Here is a 20,433-nt window from a genome sequence, read left to right on the forward strand (position 1 = left end):
GCTCACAGTGTATGGGCAACCTGAGATCAGTCCCACAGCTTTCTGGCTTGAAGGCAACCACAGTGAAAACAGTAGCTGCTAGAAATTTGTCCCAGTAGCACAGCTGTGGGTGCTGTGGGTACTGCTGCTCCCTCAGCTGTGCCAAAGCAGCACCTGCCTCTGCAGGTCTCCCTCTGCAGCTGCTCCAATGGGACGGTGTGGAAACCTTCACTGCCATCAGGTGTGGGGCAGGCAGGGCTCCTCTTCCCACCCAAATCCCTCCAGCACTACCTGCACAGCAGTGGCCAAAGGGGAAGAGGGCCTGGATGAACCCCAGTGTACCCTCCAGGTACCAAGGCAGCAGGATCCCTTGATTATCAGTTTATGCTGCACTTCTCTTAAAGCTGTGTATTTATTTAGCTTTTTTTCAAGCTGTGCAGTTTCTCCCTATCATCTGCTGGAGACAATCTTTCCCTCCTACACTCAAGCTGTGCCCTTTTGCTTCTGTAGAAAAAAGAAAAAACCTCCTTTTACTCCTCTTCTCCTCCCCTAAGCATGGCTTTTTTTCCCCCTACACACAGTTTTTCTCCAGAAAGCCACACAAGCTGTTGGAGCAGGGAAGGGACAAAGGTGCCTGCTGTGAGTCGGGGTGGAAATGCAAGACTTTGAAACCAAAACTGGGCAAAGCCCTGAATCCCAGGCCACAGAGGCTGGAGCTGTCCCCAGCAGATGTGGTCTGTGTGTGATTTGGCAGTAGAAACACACTCAGACTAAAGCCCTCAAGCCTGACATCAGAGGTGTTACGAACCCTGTGGCATATAGGAAGGGTGAGGCCTTCATATTTTTACCCTGTTCTACCTGCACTTTACAGTGGAAATCCCACTGATTCCAGTGTCGCTCAGGACCCCCTCAGGACCCAACCCTAATTTTGGGATCACTGGATTTTCTGGGCACGCGCTACTCACGTCCGTGACGTTCACCACCCCGATCTGTGGTCTGAACAGGTCGATCTTGAAGGTCTTCTCCCAGTAAGTGATGAGCTGCAGGAGTGAGACACAAGGCTCAGTCAGGGCTGTTTGCAAGGCCCCGTTACATCAGTTCAGCCAGCTGGGCTGGGGAGTGAGGAATGTGCATCCATGTGTGCACGGGACAGAGCAGAGGCCAAACACAAGCTTGGGCTGCCACACGTGGCAAAGGAAAGTGCCAACTCCAGGGGTGTTCCCAAGACAAAACCCTCTTGGGAGGCAGACCCAAGCAAGCAGCTTTCAAGGGCCTGTGGTCCACTTTCCCATCATTCCTGCTGTCCTGTGTGCATGTGCATACCCCGCCACACGCCCTCATGCCCATCCCATCCATGAATTAAACCAAGAAAGGCAAAGAGCCTCTGCCACTCACCAAAGGAAAGTCGTCAGGGTCAATCCAGACAATGCTCAGGTCGGGATTATCAGTGTTGTCCCTGGCAACCTGCTTCAGGATTTCCAGGAACTCAAAACCATCTGAAATGATATATGAACCACTGCAACTCTCCTGCGAATGCACAGGCACTTTTTGCTGGTGGGGTTTCCAGCTTCCCTGGCTCCCCTGTGCACACAGGAGTTGTTTATAGTTCTCATTAAAATGCTGTCTCCCAGCGCTTTCTTTTGATAATAAGGCTTTTAATTTCAAGCGTCCTCCTCGGGTATTGAAATTAGTTACACATGAATTAAGCCCCATAATCCTTCCGTGGAGTGAAACAATGTCACTATTTTCTTGTGGTGAGGAGGAACTGAGCCCCCAAGAGGCCAAAGCTTTCCGATTTGCTGCTGGCTCTGTGAAGCACCGAAGCCACGGCTTTTCAGGAGTTGGTGGCTTTGTGTTTCCCACATGCCTATCCCACACCCAGCCCTCAGCACTCTCCCAGAGCTGCACAGGAAGATGGGTGCAGAGTTAGGGAGTGAATCCTGGTACTGGGGTGGAGGGAATGACTTTTCCCCACCCCCCAGGATGATAGAAATCATCCATTTCTATCCAAAATTGGAGTCCTGGCTAGGGCACCTGCTAGCATAAACACCCAGTAGGTGTTTACAATGCAAACAAAGCATATGAATATACACTTTCTTGAAGGATGGAGAGTCACACAAGGAAGAAAATGGGCTCCTACCTGGGTCATCTTCTTCAGCAAAGGCTACGATGTGAATACCCTCCATGTCATCCTCCTGGAAACAACACAACTATTACTGGTGGGCCAGGGAGGGAGGACAGAGTCTGGGTAGTTGCTGGAGATAGGAGCAGTGGGATGCCTTCAAAAAGGACAACTACAAAGGAAGGCTTGACTAGAGCCCCACTGAGAAACCAGAAATGGGAGCTGAGGTGAGGTTGACTCATGAAGGTATTTAGTGCTGAAGGGGTAGTTGCTGAAACTCTTCAGATAAAAATTAGGCAGGCACAATGATGGCAATGGCAAGGGAGCTTCTGAAGATATGAGGCAAAAGCTTCTCTGCAGAAAAGGCCAAGGCCTCTCGAGCAGTAGAATAGAGGCTCCCCCTTCATGCCTGAGGCCACCTACCCTCATTAATTTTCAGCTCCCAGGGGATGGTTTGCAAGGAAACAAATATCTGCCACGGTGCTCAGCTCCAAAACAATGCTCCTTTGGGGCTAGCAAGGAGGTTTTCTCACAATATGAGAGGCAAGGTGGCTCATTTGGGCCCCTGTTTGGAGGTGAAGGGTCTAGGTGAGGGTCTTGTGAGCAGTGAGGGAAATGGAGTGGGGGGCTCATTTCAGAGCTCCTGTGAGTGGAGGACAGAAATTATGGCCTGCTGGATTACTTTTCTCCATGAAACACGTGAGTAATGATATTGGCAAAGGCCAATGGATCTGCTGGCCAGTTCATCATCTGCCTGCTATGAATGTCATCTCTGAATTATCCCATGGATCGGTTTCGCCTTCCTCACCCGCTGTCGGTCCCAGTTTCCATTTCAATTGGTTTTAATGCAAGAAAAAATTCCCATCTAAATGCTAATTTCTTTTCCCTTCCGAGCCCAGAGGTGACAAAGCCACCATCAAATACTGAAAGGGAAAAAAACCCTGAAAGATTAAGTGGAAAACATTATCTTTAAAAACAATAGCGGATGCTCAGCCTTTGTGGATGTCTTCAGGGAATACGTTTTCACCGGGACATTCCAGGCAGATTTACTTGGGATTCAGACCACTTAGAGCTGGCAAAATTTACACTGTTGCTTTTTCTTCATATTCACCAGCAGCATTGTCAGACAGCAAAAAAAAAGAGTATATATCTATATGCCATATATAATTACATGTATGCACTGAGAGAATGCAGCTCTATTCTGGCCGACAAGGCAGCAAACAAAACTGGACTAACTCCAGTGAAGGCAGTGAGGATATTGTGACCTGGCACTGAGATCAGAATCCAGCCCTCTGCCTTCTGTAGTTATGAGCCCACTGCTCGTAGCAGAGGCAAGCTCTGTATTCCCAGCTGCTGGTTGAGCAAGCATCCCACCACTGGGAATTCACACTTTTCATGAGGCTGTTTTAGAATATGGTCAGTATGAAAGTGAAACCACTGCACGTGTGATTTGGGTCTCACTGAAGCTCCATTAAAAACCTTGGAGGGGCTTTGGTGGATCTTGGAAGCTGTGTTCTATACAGAATCTGTATTTCAAAACAAAATGAAAAGCTATTGTGCCTAAGTGACTCATAACTCATGTTTCAGTTTTATTACCTCTTGCCTTGCTGTATTAAAGACTCCCAAGGTTTTTGCCACTTTGGAGTCCCACAGCGTTTCATGTTACATAGCCAAGAAGGGGATATCTAAATGCTGTTATAAATGTGTCGAGTCTTTTGGAAAAATTACTGCATCTTCCTTAGTGTCTGTAAAGCACCTGTTCAGCTTTGTTTTTCAGCATTCATCTGGCACTTGAGAGCCCCTGACTAGCTTTTAACACTATATTCACTCACAGTGAAGGGATAATTTTGTTATACACAATTTTCCTTTCATTTTCACCCTTCTCCACCCCTGCAGACCCCAAGACTCCTCTGTGTGTGATAGAGACCAAAATTCGTGTCAGTTCTTCACAATTGCTGATTTGCATCTTGCTTGCACTGTGAGAAGTGCAGCCAATGCATGACCTGCTTTGAAATCTGTATTATTAACTGTACTACCTGCCTTCACATAATTTTGAATTGAGCAAGTGCTCTGGTACTTTTACAAGGACACGTTGTGACAGGATGGGGGAGAATGGATTTAAACTGAAAGAGGGTAGATTTAGACTGGATGTTAGGAAGCAATTCCTTACTGTGAGGGTAATGAGGCACTAGAACTGGTTGTCAGAGAATGCCCCAGTCCCTGGAAGTGTGCAGAGTCAGGTTGGATGGGGCTTTGAGCAACCTGGTCTAGTGGAAGGTGTCCCTGCCACATCAGCAAGTGCTCTGGTACTTTTACAAGGACACGTTGTGACAGGATGGGGGAGAATGGATTTAAACTGAAAGAGGGTAGATTTAGACTGGATGTTAGGAAGCAATTCCTTACTGTGAGGGTAATGAGGCACTAGAACTGGTTGTCCAGAGAATGCCCCAGTCCCTGGAAGTGTGCAGAGTCAGGTTGGATGGGGCTTTGAGCAACCTGGTCTAGTGGAAGGTGTCCCTGCCACATCAGGGGAATTGAACCAGATGATCTTTAAGGTCCCTTTGAACCCAAAGCAGTGTATGATTCTGTGAGTTTCCACGAGACATCTGCACAATCTCCATAGCTCACCCAGTGAGTAGGCCACAGAAATCACCCCACCAGCAGCTCTGGTGTCCTCAGCACTTAGCTGAGATGGGCAGGATCACTACACAGGCCCACACCTGCCTGGCTCACTGCTTAGCTTTCCCTCTTCCTTCAGTGAAGCAAGCAGGAGCCAGCCCAGCTCTCCATCGCTCCATCTCCATTTGCACAAAGCCTTTGAGCACCCTGTTTGCACTGAGGCACGAGGCTGCACAGACAAGGCTTTCCCTTTTTCCCAGAAGAGAGAGAGTGGCTTTGCAAGGAAGGAAAGGTAATGTTTTGCCCAGGCAGAGGCTGCAGCTCTTGAGCAGCAGTTTCTTGTTGGAAGCTGGCAGGGGACACGATGGTTCCCACCACATGTGCTTACCCATGTCTCAAACATGTCCTCTGGGCGCAGCTTCCTCAAGGTGGCCCTGAAAGGAAGACACAAATGTTCTTTGAGGATATATCTAGCACTACCACACATGACACTGTCAGCATCATGGGAAAGGTCATCATGGGCAAGTTTGGCTGGTGGCTGGAGTCAGCCACCACATTTTGAATGCAAGAATGGGGGCACTGTTGGTCAATTTCTGCCTTTATTTATGGTGATAAAACCCTGCCCATGGCCCCATTGGAGTCACTGTATACACTACTCCTGCTTGGGAAGATGAGACACCTCTCTGTGCTGGGATGTGCTATGAATTAGTTCCACACATGGCAGACTGTTCTGTCTGTGCTGAGAGCATGAGGCAAAAATCACTTTTGTTTTGGAGTTTTTGCCCAGGCAGAGGCTGCAGCTCTTGAGCAGCAGTTTCTTGTTGGAAGCTGGCAGGGGACACGATGGTTCCCACCACATGTGCTTACCCATGTCTCAAACATGTCCTCTGGGCGCAGCTTCCTCAAGGTGGCCCTGAAAGGAAGACACAAATGTTCTTTGAGGATATATCTAGCACTACCACACATGACACTGTCAGCATCAGGAAAGGTCATCATGGGCAGGTTTGGCTGGTGGCTGGAGTCAACCACCACATCCTGAATGCAAGAATGGGGGCACTGTTAGTCAACTTCTGCCTTTATTTATGGCGATAAAACCCTGCCCATGGCCCCATTGGAGTCACTGCAGCCACTACTCCTGCTTGGGAAGATGAGACACCTCTCTGTGCTGGGATGTGCTATGAATTAGTTCCACACATGGCAGACTGTTCTGTCTGTGCTGAGAGCATGAAGCAAAAATCACTTTTGTTTTGGAGTCCCTGGGACATTCCTAATGGGCTGTGTCCCCTCTTTCTCCTGGTTTCACCTCAGCATAATTTCAGAACAGAAATCTTTCCCACCTCTGCTAAAGCAAAGAAGACAGAATTAACTCTGGGAAGAAAATTTGGATCCTAACAACAACTGACAAGAAAATGTAAATCCTAAGACTGGTCAAATAATTTTTTTTTTTGAGAAGTAGTTAATAAAGGAAAAAATATTCATTTTCAGACACATCTGTAGCAGGAAGCCTGGCAGGCTGAGTTGACTGTGGTGTTAGAGGGGCATCCAAGGAACACAAAGCCACAGAAGACAAGCACAAATCATCCTTTGCACATCTGCTTGCTGTGGTATCAGCTGTTTGGGGAGGATCCCCCAGCAGAGCAGGTCTTCCTGGCTGACCTGCCCCAGGACCCGCTGCAAAGAGAAGTGTCAGTCTGTGAGGTTTTAGAGCAGATTGGTAGGAGTGGCAGCATGTTGCCAAAACCAGGTGGAATAAGTGAGATGTGTAACCTGTCACTTCCGTTTGCCTTACAAACAGAGCACTCCAAACAAGGGAACATTTTTTTAGAGGTTCATAAAAGACCTGAGGAGCCACAGAACTGAGTTCCAGTTAGATCAGAGAAGGAGAATCTCCCGTGGATTAATAACATTGAAAGGTGGAAATGAATGGTCAATTTTCATGACAGAAGGAATTTACCAATTAAGATTCATAGCGTATCCTTTGGCATGACCATATGCATAACATATCCTCACATAATCTGAAAAAGATGGGAAATAGGAATATGGCAGAATTTGCTTATCATATCCAATTCTTTGGCAACTAACAAAGGCCTGACTATGAGTTGATACAGAAGATCTCCTGAGACTTGAGTGTCTGCATGATAGACAGACGTATAGCAAGTAACACACTTGCAGAAAACCAGCCCTGATTGTACAGGTGCAGCAATTGGTTCTAAATTAGTTGTAATTAATTTTTGCCTCTCAGGAAAGGGGCCCAGGTGTCACAAACTGAGAAAGAATCAGCTCCAAAGGAAAAAGGCCAAAAGAAGGTCGCAAACAGTTGGGAAATGGCCAAGGAATAAACAGACCATTATGGCAGTCAACAGCTACACTGTGAGCTGCAGTTCTGGTCATGCCATCCCAGAAATTATATGGACAACTGAAAAAGGCACTTGGAAACGTGGGTGTGGTGAGTGAAAGTATGGAAGGACCTCTATTTGATGATGATTAAATAGATAAGAATTCTTTATCTTGTCAAAGAGGTGACTGAAGGTAGGGTTTTGGCAGGCATTCTAAAAAATGGGAACGGTAAAGAAAACGGGAATAGCTTAGAACATGGCCAAGGCTGTAATAATGTCAAGGCTGCAGATTTGATCCCTGCATGGGCCATTCACTTAAGAGTGGGACTTGATGATCCTTGGGGATCCCTTCTAAATCAGAATATTCTGTGATTCTCTCCCTACCTTAAGTATGAATCATTTTTTTCCTCTTAAGAAAGAGTTAGTAGGTGCCCAGAGAAATTATGAGATAGCAGGTATAAAGAAAACAAATAAGAATGGTCTTTTGATACAATGCATATTTCAACTGCTGAACTCATTACAATTTGGTACATTCAGCATCAAAACAGAAATAAGGTAAAAACAGCTATAGAAATTGAAGAAACAGCCACTAAACATAAAATCAAGGATACAGTTTTTGAACCAGCAAGTCCTTTCATTGTTGATGGTCTAAAACTAGAGATTAAATCAGGTGAATGCATATTATATATTTAGGTGTACTGGTACTTGGCTTTTAAGACACTTTCCCTAGCTGTTCTCTGGGGAAGCTCTTGGAGAAAGGAAACTCAGTGGAAAGGATCTGGACACACCCACGTGTACTGATTGCTGTGTTGACTCTGGATACTTCTCTGTGTTGGAGGAGTGAGGCAACTGGGGTTTGGGTAAGTAAGAGAGAGCAGAATTCAGCCCCCATGTTGCTACACCACAACTGCAGACAGGTGGGGGTCCAACCCCAGTGTGTTGCATGTGAAAGAGGCATCAAGGCAGAGGGTTGCACCATGTAATTTGTATTTGTGGAACTGAGAGTGAAATCTGGGCTGAGACATTGGAGTGGCAGTGACCACCGTGCTCAGATGGACACCAATTTCTGCTGCCTTGGACAAGTCACCCCACGGTGCTGACCACCAGCTTCCTGACCTTTTGTGGAGAGGATGGACTTTCCCACCACAGCCTGCAGCTGCCCAGCTGAGCTGTCTACAGGGAGCTGGCACATGGCACCTGCTGAAGTTGCTTCATTTTAATCTACAGATCATCTCCATGTCTGACTAATTCCAGCCTGTGGCTTTAGGTCTTTTACTGGTGGCAAGGCAGGATGAAGCACTTCTGCTCTGAGAAGTTCAGCATGGGCTACTGGGAGCATATTGCTGTTACTCCAGGCTTCTTCCCCTGCCATGGCAGCACCTTGTCAGGTTTGGGATTTCAGACATATTGTTTTATGGACTTATTTTAATTATTTTCTGAGCTTTGGCACTTGCAAAATACATGCCTCCCCACTTGCTTCTACCAAGCACCTCAAAACATCCTGAAATATCTAAGACTTGGAGAAATTCCACTGGAATTTTGTGCTGGTGAAGAGTTTGCCTTATTAGGATAGAATTTAGATGGCTGTGTTTAATCAGCCTTCTGATGCTGCTGCTTGACAGAAACAGCTTGGGGAAAAGAAAAGGGGAAGGACTAAGGCCAAGAAACCTAGAAGGTCAGCAAAGCAAATTGTGGGTACATGGAAGATAGAGAAGCCCTTCATATTTTAGAAAAAGCAGAGAACTGTTTCTGGTGAGTCTCAGACGGCGATGATCTCCTGTCTGTGTGAACACAGACCTCCAGCTGAGCCTGATTTGACATCCCCCTCTATACAGACGGCACTGCTTTCCTCAAATTCATCTGGCCCTTTGATTGTCTGCTAAGTGCAGTCGTAGGAGCAGCAGGTAGCCTGTGTCACTCTCCTGAGGCATGTTTCTAAGGGTATAAAAATACAGCACCTCTGGGTAGCTGTGCCCTATACTTAACCCTGTACTTTTACACAGGATCATCCTCTCCAGTGACTTCCAGACTATTTTTGTAGCTGAGTCCCTAAGCAACTGTGCAATAAACCTGATTGCAAAAAGCACAAGCATCCACAGCTCCTGCTGAGTTGATCAAACACTGTAGGTGCTCAGCATCGTTCCCACACAAGGCTCAACACAGCCATAACAGCTGTGGCTTCTTCTCTGTGGCCAGCAGGAGCCTCTTGGGCCATTGTGGTTCCTCTGAGCTTGGTCTGAGTTCAGAGACTGCCTCCAGACATATCTGACATCACGAGAGGGCTACACCCATTAGTAAAGCTGCTTTTGGGAAGGAGGAGGTTGGACAGGATTTGGATTTGGCTTGAAAGGCCTTGGAGAGGGTCATCTGTACAGACCTAAATTAAAAGCATGGGCAATTAGGGCAAGGATTTCACTCTCCACTGCCTTCCAGCCTCACTGCTTTTTGAGTGAGGACTAACCAGGGAGGAGGAAGGGCAGGAGGAGGGAAGCTCTGTTATCAGAGCTCCCTTGTGGTGAACTATGACTGCTGCACAGATACTTGCATCTCTGGGAGTAGGAAAAAAACAGCAATTTCACAATTTCAAACCTGGGTCAGAAAATCATCAAAAGTGGTCATCATCCTAATGTTTTTTTGAGAACGATGCCCTAGAGAGGTAGGGTCACAATGACAGACACCTTAACCCACTTCCCTTGTCCAGGAGCATCCTGCATGCTACATACCTTCTGTGCTCTCTCACAAAATCAACCAGCTCCTCTTCTGAGTAAGGCTTATCAGGGATGTGAACAGGCTCATCCATAAAGGGTTCGTAGAAGTCCACCTCGTTCATCTTTAGGCCTAGCTTCTTGGCAACCTGTTGCAGTGCAGAAGTCACAGGTGTGAGAGCCTGATGTGCCTCTTTGCCTACCCAGAGTCTTTGCTGCTGGCAGAGCTGAGATCAAGGTGCTTCCCTCAAAGCATGCACTCCTAGGGGTGCCCCACAAAATGGAATGGATCTCTCCTTGTTTAAAAACCCACTGATGCCCCCTACACTACTGGTGTCAAGTAGTGGGGCAGACCAAAACCACTACGGCTGACCTAGAGGGGGGGTTCCAAACCCACATCAGGACCTGCCTCCATGCTGCAGAAATTGCCTTTTGTCCCTTCCCCTAAACCACTGGTGTCAAGCAGTGGGGCAAAGCAAAGCCACAGCCCAGGGGCTGCTGACCTAGATGCGGGGGGTTCCAAACCCACATCAGGACCTGCCTCCATGCTGCAGAAATTGCCTTTTGTCCTGCAACAGGGCCAAAATACCAATGCAGACACCAGCACCACAAAATCCAGGAGTGCTGAGAATGAGAAGCTGAAACCAGACAATAGATCTGGGAACATCCTGAGCTCTCAGCTAACAGGTGGTGGCATATGTGAGCTACCATGTGGATGCTTACCCCTTTATCAAAGGTGGCAAAGAACTTGACATAGGGCTGGAAATGTTCAGCAGCTTCTTCAAATGCCTTGAAATCTGAAAGGAGAAAAGGGGAATGAAGAAGATATTCCACAGACAGCTGGCCACACTCTGATCAGCCCAGAAGATATTGGGGGAAGAGCAAATACAAATTACTGTAAATTCCATTAGAATGCCCAATGTTTCTTCCACCCTTCCAGGGTTTACAAAGAAGGATGGTTTCATGTGCAGCAACATGCTGTGCAGTCCCACAGTTCAGGAAAGCTGCAGAGCCCAGCTCTGTGAAGCAGGTCCAGGGGTAGTTCAGCCTGGGAAATACATGGAGTTGCTCCAGCATTAAGGATTGCTGTCATTCCCTAAACAGTCACCAAGTGGGATCAGGTGTGCTTCCCCCGCTGCAGGAGGATGGGGCAGGAATGAGGTAAGTTTTTATTGTGACTGCTACCAGGTCCCCCTGAGCCTCAGGGTTCAGGAAAGATGCTGCCAGCCTGCCAGGGGATTTTACAAGAGGCATTTCCCACCTTTATTCCAAGCAGTTATTACTGAAGAGTGTAAAGGTCACTGCCCTGCCCAAGCTGCCCTGCAGCCCAGTTTGAGAAAGATGAAGGGAGAGGTGGGTGGGCATTGCACACCTGGTGATATGTGGTTTGTTCACTTAGGAATACCTGTCTTTCTGCTGAAGGCAGGACATGCCAGCGTGGGGTGCACACTGCCAGCACTGCCCAGATGGCAGGGAGAGCAGCTGGGGCTGGCAGATGAGACTGCAGGGCTTGACAAGGACATTCTCACATGAGGATTTTTCTAGGTTTGTGAAAGTTGGGTTTGCCCAGAATGGTCCCTGAGTTGCACATCCCTCAGGGCATGGGACCAGCCTCTACCCAGTCTTGGGAGTCAGCAAGGAGGAACATGTCAGTGCCCCTGCCAGGCAGTCCCCCAGGGCCCTGCTCACTGCTGTTGTTTGCCATGGTAGTATTTCATGTGTGTCCCCCTTTCCCTTCCCTTCTTCCTTCCTTCTTTGATCCTTTGGGCTCACTGCTCACAAGAAGGGGCACTTTGCTTCTCTTAGTTGTTCTCTCAGTGTAACTGTAACCTCACTTTTACTGCAGGAGCCCCTGGATCATGGCCCTCTTCTCTTGCCAGCAGACACCTTGCAGAAGGGTCACCGATGTTGGTGTAGCACTGGGCTCATGCATTACACCAGCAGAAACTTGCCTGCAAATGCACTCATCCTCCAGCAATTTTCTCTGCCAGGCTGCCCCCAAGGGCCCTGCTCACTGCTGCTGTGTGTTTGCCACGGTAGTATTTCATGTGTGTCCCCCTTTCCCTTCCCTTCTTCCTTCCTTCTTTGATCCTTTGGGCTCACTGCTCACAAGAAGGGGCACTTTGCTTCTCTTAGTTGTTCTCTCAGTGTAACTGTAACCTCAGCTGATTTTGGGTGAAGTAAACTCACTTTTACTGCAGGAGCCCCTGGATCATGGCCCTCTTCTCTTGCCAGCAGACACCTTGCAGAAGGGTCACTCATGGTGGTGTAGCACTGGGCTCATGCATTACACCAGCAGAAACTTGCCTGCAAATGCACTCATCCTCCAGCAATTTTCACTCTGTCACAGGCTGCCATATACCACACTACCCTTCATGTTCATGCAGAACAACCAGTGCTGAGCCTCTAGAGCTCCCAGGCAGGCTCCAAAGCCCATGAGGAACACGTTTATCTTACGTTCTGAGTCTTCTCCCTTGAAGTAGCCGATGAGTTTGATTTCGTCGTCGATCTGGTCAAAGGCCTGAAGCTCCAGCTTGCTGTTGATGACCTCCACGGGGTCTTCCAGCAACTGCCATGACAAATGCATGTGGTAACGCAGTGATTTGCAGCACCAACCTATGCCTGGCAGGGTGTGCCACAAGCAGCCTAAGCAGGGAGAAAGAGGTCACCCAATTTCTCTGCTGTTGGAAACCCTGCTTAGTGCTCTCTGCCTTAACGTGAGGAGCTGAGAGAAGCAGGTCACCTTCAAAGGGAGATGTTAGTAGGTTCACTGCAGAGGTGGAAGCCTTGAGAGGGAGGCTGAGAGATGACTGGATAACCCAAATGAATGCTAAGGGACCTATTTTGATGAGGGATAAGGAGTAGCAATTGCAGCTGGCTTTAAGGAGGCCAAGTTGAAAGGAGCTGGTATGATCATTGTGAACATCTGTGAATGATACATGTCTATCTAAATCTATTATTTTTTTTAAGTGTCATTTGCTGGAAGAAGTAATTGCAAAGGTCTTGCTTTTGAAAAACATTAAAACCAGCATATTAGAGGGTGACCAAACAGTGGTTTGGAGCAGTAGAAAATCTGGATGTGAATTTTCCTGGGTGATCCTCATCCTATGCAAAATAGTTTAAACCTATTCTTTCGTCCTACACACTTCACAATGTTAATGGTGAAGTTGCAAGACCTGTCTGGCACTTTAGACTGTCATTGATACAAACTTTGTTTCTCTTTTCTTAACTAGTCACTGCTGGTGGAAATGTTCAGTCTGATTCTTTTGCCCAGCTACACTGGTATAAATCAAGTGTGTTTTCACTAGAAGAAAAAAAAAAGCAGGCAAGCCACTGCCTACAGAGGAGTAGAGAACCTCTGGGTTTCTTTTACTCTTCAGATGAGGCTGCCAAGGCACCACAGCCATGTCTGGTTTTATTTTCTAGCTTTGCCAGGTATTTTCCTTCCTGAATGGAAATCACAAAAACACAAATCCTTGCTCTCTTTCTTTTTTCACAGAACATGATTTTTCAGTGACACACCGCATGGCATAGCAAGCAAAACCTCATTAAGTGCCTTGCAGCATCCTTGAGAGTGATGCTCTGGTGTGAGGCTGTGCCTTTGCTGTGCCCACAGCAGCATGTGTGATTTCCTGCTGCCATAGTGTCCTGAGCCATGGGAACCTGGGATCCCACTGCTGCAGGGTCATGGCAAAGCTCTGCCCTGTCTGTGGCCCTTATGGGTGGGGCAGATGCCTATTTCTGTCCCTGAAGCCACTTGCATGTGTTTTGGTCACAACATCCAATGCAGCCACAGACATTGTCATGGGAGAGCTGAGGTCCTAGGGATCTGTTTTAATTCCCTGGCCATGCCTTTCCTCACCAGCAGTTCTGAATCACAGGTGACCATGTAGGCAACCTGCCACCCTGGGAAATAAACCCTGCCAGCTCTGCTGCTCACCTTACCTCCCTTATCTGCATTACTGCATGGCCACTTACAAAGAAAGCCTCACTTCAAAGGAAAGCCAAACCACTGCAAAATCTTCTCATTTATAAAGCAAAGACCATGGGTTTTGTTGCCTCTCCTAGGAATAAAATGTAAATAAAGAGAAGTGCAACATGTAGATGTGGGATTCAGCATAGCTTTTGCATTTAGGCACAAAGGTGAGTGCATCATTGTGCCCATGCACAAAATGACCCAAGACCATTTAGTTCTAGGACCCTGATCTCCTCTCACTTGTGGCAGTGTAACTGGCAAGTTCACTGAAGAGATGCTGTGTTGCTTGTGTATAGAAATGGGCAAATAGTTTGCAACATAAGCCTTTTTCAATGCACTGAGCTCTTTTTAGTTGCTCTATGAGAACCCTACTTCTTGGATATTCTTTTTTGAAAATAGCTCTTTTTTTAAAAAAAAAAAAAAGAAAGAAAAAGCATGAAAGATTTTGCAAATGGCAAAGTGTTTATACACAAGCTTGCTAACTGGGATGGGTGAACAGCAGTCAGTTATAAGGATTGTAGCTGACTTCCATTCAAATACTCTGTATATAGGAAAGAGGGGAGGTTTTCTCTAAGATATGTGTTTAGTGGCATGTAAGGATACCACCTTTCCTGAGATCTCATGGTCAGATAGGTATTGGAGAAGATGTCCAATGCCATCTCTACCAGTGAATAGCAAGCAAGGATGAAATTTCAAACAAAGGTACACTTGTTTTTTTAGCAAACTAAGTATTTGCAAGGTCTTCTCTGAGAGGTTTTATCTAGCTCTGAGCTTATCTGTGCTTACATCCAAGAGGAATTCCACCAAGACATCTGCAGACAGTTCTCCATCAAATTCAACCAACCGCTCATCCTTAAAAACATAGAGACTTCCCTCTTCAAGCAAGCCTGAAAGAAGAAGAGAGGAAACAATAAGTGGTTAACATGTTGTTAAAAGCATGTTTAGTGCAGAGTGCCTTGCTTGTTATCCCAGCAATTCCTCCTAGGAAAATGCAATTGCCAGTTTGCTGTGTTGGTCTTGTTAGAAACAACCTGAGTAATCTCCTGAGTGATGTTTCATGACACAGGGGACAGACTTCAGACAGAACTGGTGCTAACTTCTTTCCAATGCTGAACTTTTCATTCAGGTCACAATTTGGTCTCAGCTGGAAAAATTCTGCACCAGAAACTTGTTTTAGCTTGGCTATCTTACAGTAAACACTGGGCTCTAACTGGCAGCTCAGATTTTAACAACCTGTCACTATATGGAAATAGGATTTTGATTCGGGTTGTGCTCACTGTCCAGAGAAGGCTGAACTATGTGAGCGTCACCAGTGACCTGAAAGTGAGCTTCAGACTGTCTGAGGCTTAGCTGGCTTGGCAAAAGGGTTAGAAACCAATGATAGAGATACCACAGATGACAGGGTGACAGATTTCAATGCTATATCCCTGGACTGAGGTCTGTCTGCCACAGAAACTTGTTGGAGGTTCCAAAATCAACACACTGGTCTCCTGCAATGCAGGATGGCAGGGTACCACTGGCCAAGGAGGTTGGTAGTTTGTTTCTTCTTGGAGAGGCAGAAGCTCTTGTCTTTAGTTTAGCTCCCATTAGCACTCACAGCCTCTAATTTAGGAAAGAAAATTACAGTCCAGTATGTTTAAACATTAGGTTTATCAGTATATTTGTGTGCTGTTGTATTAATGTAACACAGTATTCCTGTATTGGTTTGTGGGCTAAAATATGAAGGGACTGCCAGGCCCTGGAAGGCAGCTGTGTCCAGGGGTGGGCAATGCAGCAGCCTTCTACCTCTAGAGCAGATTTCCTCTTTCACTCTGGGGAACAAGCCAGAGTGATTGGCATCTGACTGCCAAGCCGCTGCAAGGCTGTGGCTGCTCCACTGGTTGACAGGGGTCACTGGGTTGTGGGACTGATGACATTTGGGGGACTAAGTGTTTTCCCCATATCTTCTGGCTCTGCACTGCTGTGTTGGTCCTGTCTCTGTGTAGGAAGAACAGGAAGTTACTCCATGGCACCTATTTACTATTCCTGCACGGAAAGCTATGAACTTACACCCTGTCATCATTACAGCATGAATTGACTTTCTTTTTCACTTGCTTCGGTTTGGTTTGATTTTTCTGGAAGGGTCTTGGCTTGTCTCTCTCATCCTCACCCCCACCCCTGGTCCTGCCCCTGTTGGGGTGGGCTGGTGGTCAGTGTGCAAGTGCCACCATCATCCTCCCCACCCTGGTAATGAGGATTTGGCTGTCCTCTAAGGGACTCCCATAGGCACATCACTCCCACAGTCTCTCCAAGCTATTCCAGAGATGTCAGACCTGGGACTCACCTAATTTTTTGGCAAGCTTGGCATCCTTCTTGGAGTCCACCATCCCAAAGCCAATGCTCCTGGGCTCCAGGACCTGAGCTGCCAGCTGTGTGAAGAAGCAGAGAGCCCAACATTAGTAGCGTTAACACCACAGGGTAGCAAAAGGGCACCATGCCCTGCTAGCATGACATGACAGACACAAGTGACCCATATTCTGCTGTTGAGCTTCACCAATGGGTGGGCAGTGTCACATGCTGCCTCTCTGCTGAGATAACCCAGAGGTCACAAGGGTTGGGATGGTTCCCATTGTGTTGCAGCAGGGAGTCTTGCTGGCACTACCGTGTGCTGTTTGACAGTGGCCTCAGGAGAGGGCTCCTGAGTGAGCTGGGGACACCAGAGCAGGGGGGATGGCTGGAATGAAATCCTGTGCGACCAACACAAAGCAAAACCTGTTTTCTCTGTGGTGCCTTGGTGGCCTCCTGCAGGGGAGTGTGACATGGGCACCATGGTCATTTTAACTCTGGAAGTGCGTGGTGCCAGGCAGCAGTGCATGCAGGACTCTGCAGCATGATGTATTCCTCATGCATGTGATGGGGTGGCCAAAGCAGGCTCCTTTTCCTATGAAGTGCTTGAAGTCATGCCTCCTATCTAGGCTTCAGTAAGCCCCCGGATCCTGGTCCCCTGTTTTTACTAAAGAAACACATCTAAGCCCAGCCATGCTCATGTTCACCTTCTCACAGCTTTGCAAAACCACTGCACCCTGTTCCCACCATCTTTGACGAAGGGGCCTCTTGAAGATATCGAGTTCCTGCCTGTTTTGTGAAAATAGATATGTGAGGAAAGGAGAGACGCTCTGCAAGGGCCTGGTGGTGAGAGCGACCCCGGGTGAGACCCTGTGAATTCCAAATTGGCTCCTAGAGATGCACTGACCCTGGTAAATGGATCCACTTATGCACTGGATGACTGACAGCCCCACCACAAGCATACTAGAGACCCTACAAGGTAGTAATGATGCTCTGAGAACCACCAAGCAGCTGTAAGAGCCTTCTCCTCCTCCCTCTCCCTTCCTGCTGCACAAATGCCTCTGATGCTGATGGTCTTCTTGCTGTTCCTCCTCCCAGCCCTGCCGGATGGCGGGGGATGATGAAGATGAGGGGTCAGGAGCCTCTGGGGCAGGAATGTCCCTATTAGGGCACAGCTGTCAGTGCTTGGCAGCAGGAGGCGGGAGGGGGGCAGAAGAAAGCCATGGCCAGAGAGATGGTGGGTTGATTTATGAGGAAGCTCCCCCCCTGCCCCGGCTCATTTTGGCTCCCTCCCCCAGACTCAAAGCCAGTTTGAATGTCACCCAGCGGCGCTGCCACCATGGACACGTGGGCCCTTGGCTCCCCTGCTATAAATAGTTTCTGCCTGTGCCAGGCCTCTGTGAGAGTGAGCAGTGATTAGAGGCATTGGGGAGCAAAAGTGGCCGGGCAGCCACCTTGTCTGTGCAACGGGGTGTCATGGGGCCAGGCAGCTCCCTGTGCTGTCAGCCTGTCCCTGAAATTCTGGGGGCTGTGGCAGGCACCCTGGTGATCAGGGCTCAGAGACCTTGCTGGAGCAAAAGGGAGAGATGGAGAATGTAGTTATTTTCTCCTTTCCACCAATTACATGTGCTCAGGGCTGTCCCAAAGCCCTCCGGGAGGAAAAAGACTCCACCAAACACCACAGCATTGCTGCAACTTTGATCCCCCTGCAGCCACCTGCCTTGTTGTCTTTAGGGGCAAATGTCACCATGGGAGGCAAAAGGGGTTCCTGTGTTGCACAGGAAACAGGGGTGTCAGAGTTCTTTCCCTGCTCTTTGCCAGTGGTTTGAAATTAAGGTAAGGCTGCAGATTCAGGGCTTGTGCTTACAGTGGACACTGCCTGAAAGGGGCAGAGCACTAATTTGTGTTTGCATATCCATTGATTAGGCTGATAAGGCACCGGTCTGGTTTGGCATCCCATCTGGTGGCTCAGTCCACTTAGAGCACCCAAGAGCAGCTGGAGCCCCATATTTGCAGTGAGAGATGGATGCCTCTTGTGAGCTCTCTAGACATCGGGCTGATAAGGCACCGGTGTGGTTTGGCATCCCATCTGGTGGCTCAGACCACTTAGAGCACCCGAGACAGCTGGAGCCCCATATTTGCAGTGAGAGATGGATGCCTCTTGTGAGCTCTCTAGACATCTGCAAGTGAGTGGTGGTAAGAGAAGAGATTTTCCATTTCCTGTTATGGGGATTTGTCCTCACTGGACAAAAGGATGGAGCCTGTAGGATCATCAGCTTTCTGGGACATTGTCAGCACGTCCCTGTTGGTGGTTGTGTATACCAGCAAGAGGTTTCTGAGAACCACCACTTGAGACTCTGGCTGCTCTGTGACCATAGAACACAGAATGGCCAAGGGAAGAAGATTTGTTCAGTCATGTCCAGTCCATCCATACTTGATTTAGTTACTTACAGTTATGTCAGCCACGTGCCAGACAGAGTCAGGGAGAACACAGAATGGCCAAGGGAAGAAGACTTGTTCAGTCATGTCCAGTCCATCCGTACTTGATTTAGTTACTTACAGTTATGTCAGCCACGTGCCAGACAGTCAGGGCAGTTTAAGCCCAGTAGTTCTTGACTCCTGCACACAGGAGATGGTTAGGGTTTCTTGTGAGTGTTTGAAGGTCAGAAATATGCAGAAAAGCTGCAACACCTGCTTCAGACAAGTGGTTGGATGTGAGCAGGGATGTGCGCAAAGAAGGAGGCATTGATCAGAATTCATGTATGTCAGCATGCAGCACACACAAGGTTGCTCTTTGGAGGGATGTGGGTGCAGTTCTGTAGCTGTGAGCACGGAAGCTTGCTGGAAAAGAGTAAAAGTGTCAAGAAAACATGGGTGATGTGATGAAAGCCTCTTTGTGTGAGACTGTGGGAGTGCTCAGTAGCCAAAAAAGGTCTCAGTAATGCTGGAGGTGTGCCTGCTTATGTGGCAGGGTTTGTTGTGACTGTGTCTAGCAAGACTGTCTCCTGGAGGTGTGTGTATGGTGGGTGTGAGTGTTTGGAGGTGTTCCTCTGCACAGGCTCATCCCCAGAGATGTGCAACAGTTTGGGCATGCAGGAGAGTGCTTGGGTATGGTGTGTGAGTGTGCCTGAGGGGGCAGAGCTGGGAGCTCAGTGGGCAGCCTGCCTCCTCTGCAGGGACCTTCATGCCAGTGAGACAATGAGAACAGTACAGCCTGAGCTTCTCTCCAGAGCAGGGTCTCACAACAGGGAGGTCTTTGTGCAACATGAAACTTTCAGGAGCCCTTCCCACTATGGCAGAGCCTGGAGGCAGGAGACTTTGCAGGGTGTTTTTGGTGGCATTTGCAAGTGCGAGCTATGCAGGGGCTGGGCACTGCTCCTGGCCTTGCTTTCTCTGCTTTCCACTGCAGCAGGAGAGTCTAACCCGTGCATAGGTGACGATACATTCCCACACCTATATTTGAACCAGAAAAGGCAGCAAGATATGGAGCATGCCAGAGGCACAGTAGTTTGGCTAATTTCCCCCTACTCATTACAGTATCAAGCATTTATATATCCCCTTACAGTATGTTCTGATTCCATAATGCTAGTGGGATTTGAATGCAGATAATGTTTCTAATCTTGACAATCCTCTTGGCTCAGGGCCTTGGGACCAAGGCATCTGTAATCTAAGAGCACAGCCCCTCCTCCTCCTGCCTTTAAATTCATATTGCTCGAAGTCTTGGCCAGCCAGAGCCCTTGCCTTTGTGTCAGCCTCTATCTCCATAGCATATAATTTAGCTTCAACAGCTGCATGGAGACATGGAGGGTAGAAACATGCCCTGGAAGAACTGGTCATAACAGATCATGCAGTCTCTGAGGTAGAGCAAGAGCTTTGGGCTGGCAGAGTTGGCTGAGAGCATGAGCAAAGAGCCAAGTAAGTTGCAAGTTCATGTCCCATGCACATGTTACAGCCTTATTCTCATGTTCATGAAGTCTTTGCAATGCATACTCTCTACCCATAGGATCCCAAGCTGTGTCCTGTGCAGCACTGGGAAAAAGAGGTGTGAGTTGGGCAGCACTGCTCCTTTCTCCCATATCCCTCAGGTAAGAACCATACTTGAATTTGGGTGAGTGTGAGGGGGTGAATGGCCCTCTGGGATGTGTGGGAGGTCCAGCCCAAAGTGAAGCTTGAGTACTAGCAAGTATGCAAGAACCCCCTCATCCTGCATGGTGTCAGCAGCTACAGGCACCCAGAATAATGGATATGGAAAGGCACAGCTCCCTGCCCAACCTCTCAGCTCCACACCCATGGTACCTATCTGAGCCTAGGTGTGATGCTGGGAAGTTTTGGGAGATTTAAACAGTCCCATAGGGTCATTCTGAAATCCTA

The 20,433-nt window shown here is 48.0% G+C and overlaps 1 protein-coding gene across 2 annotated transcripts in view; it reads right to left on the reverse strand.

Annotated features, from left to right (window-relative positions):
• The window catches only part of CASQ2 (calsequestrin 2), a 35,238-nt gene that overhangs the window by 4,503 nt on the left and 10,302 nt on the right, over positions 1-20,433 (reverse strand). The window contains exons 2-10 of one of the 2 annotated variants that reach the window (XM_039717900.1): positions 16,061-16,145; positions 14,524-14,624; positions 12,219-12,330; positions 10,485-10,558; positions 9,780-9,910; positions 5,109-5,154; positions 2,120-2,174; positions 1,375-1,475; positions 945-1,019 (exon numbers count right to left, since the gene is read on the reverse strand). In XM_039717900.1, coding sequence (XP_039573834.1) covers positions 945-1,019; positions 1,375-1,475; positions 2,120-2,174; positions 5,109-5,154; positions 9,780-9,910; positions 10,485-10,558; positions 12,219-12,330; positions 14,524-14,624; positions 16,061-16,145 — 780 coding nt within the window. Of the gene's footprint in view, positions 1-944; positions 1,020-1,374; positions 1,476-2,119; positions 2,175-5,108; positions 5,155-5,587; positions 5,634-9,779; positions 9,911-10,484; positions 10,559-12,218; positions 12,331-14,523; positions 14,625-16,060; positions 16,146-20,433 lie in introns of both variants that reach the window. The other variant, XM_039717899.1, reaches the window with a different exon arrangement.

Source organism: Passer montanus, unplaced genomic scaffold (genome assembly GCF_014805655.1).
Source record: "Passer montanus isolate IOZ18808 unplaced genomic scaffold, ASM1480565v1 scaffold39, whole genome shotgun sequence".
Taxonomy (NCBI): Eukaryota; Metazoa; Chordata; class Aves; order Passeriformes; family Passeridae; genus Passer; species Passer montanus.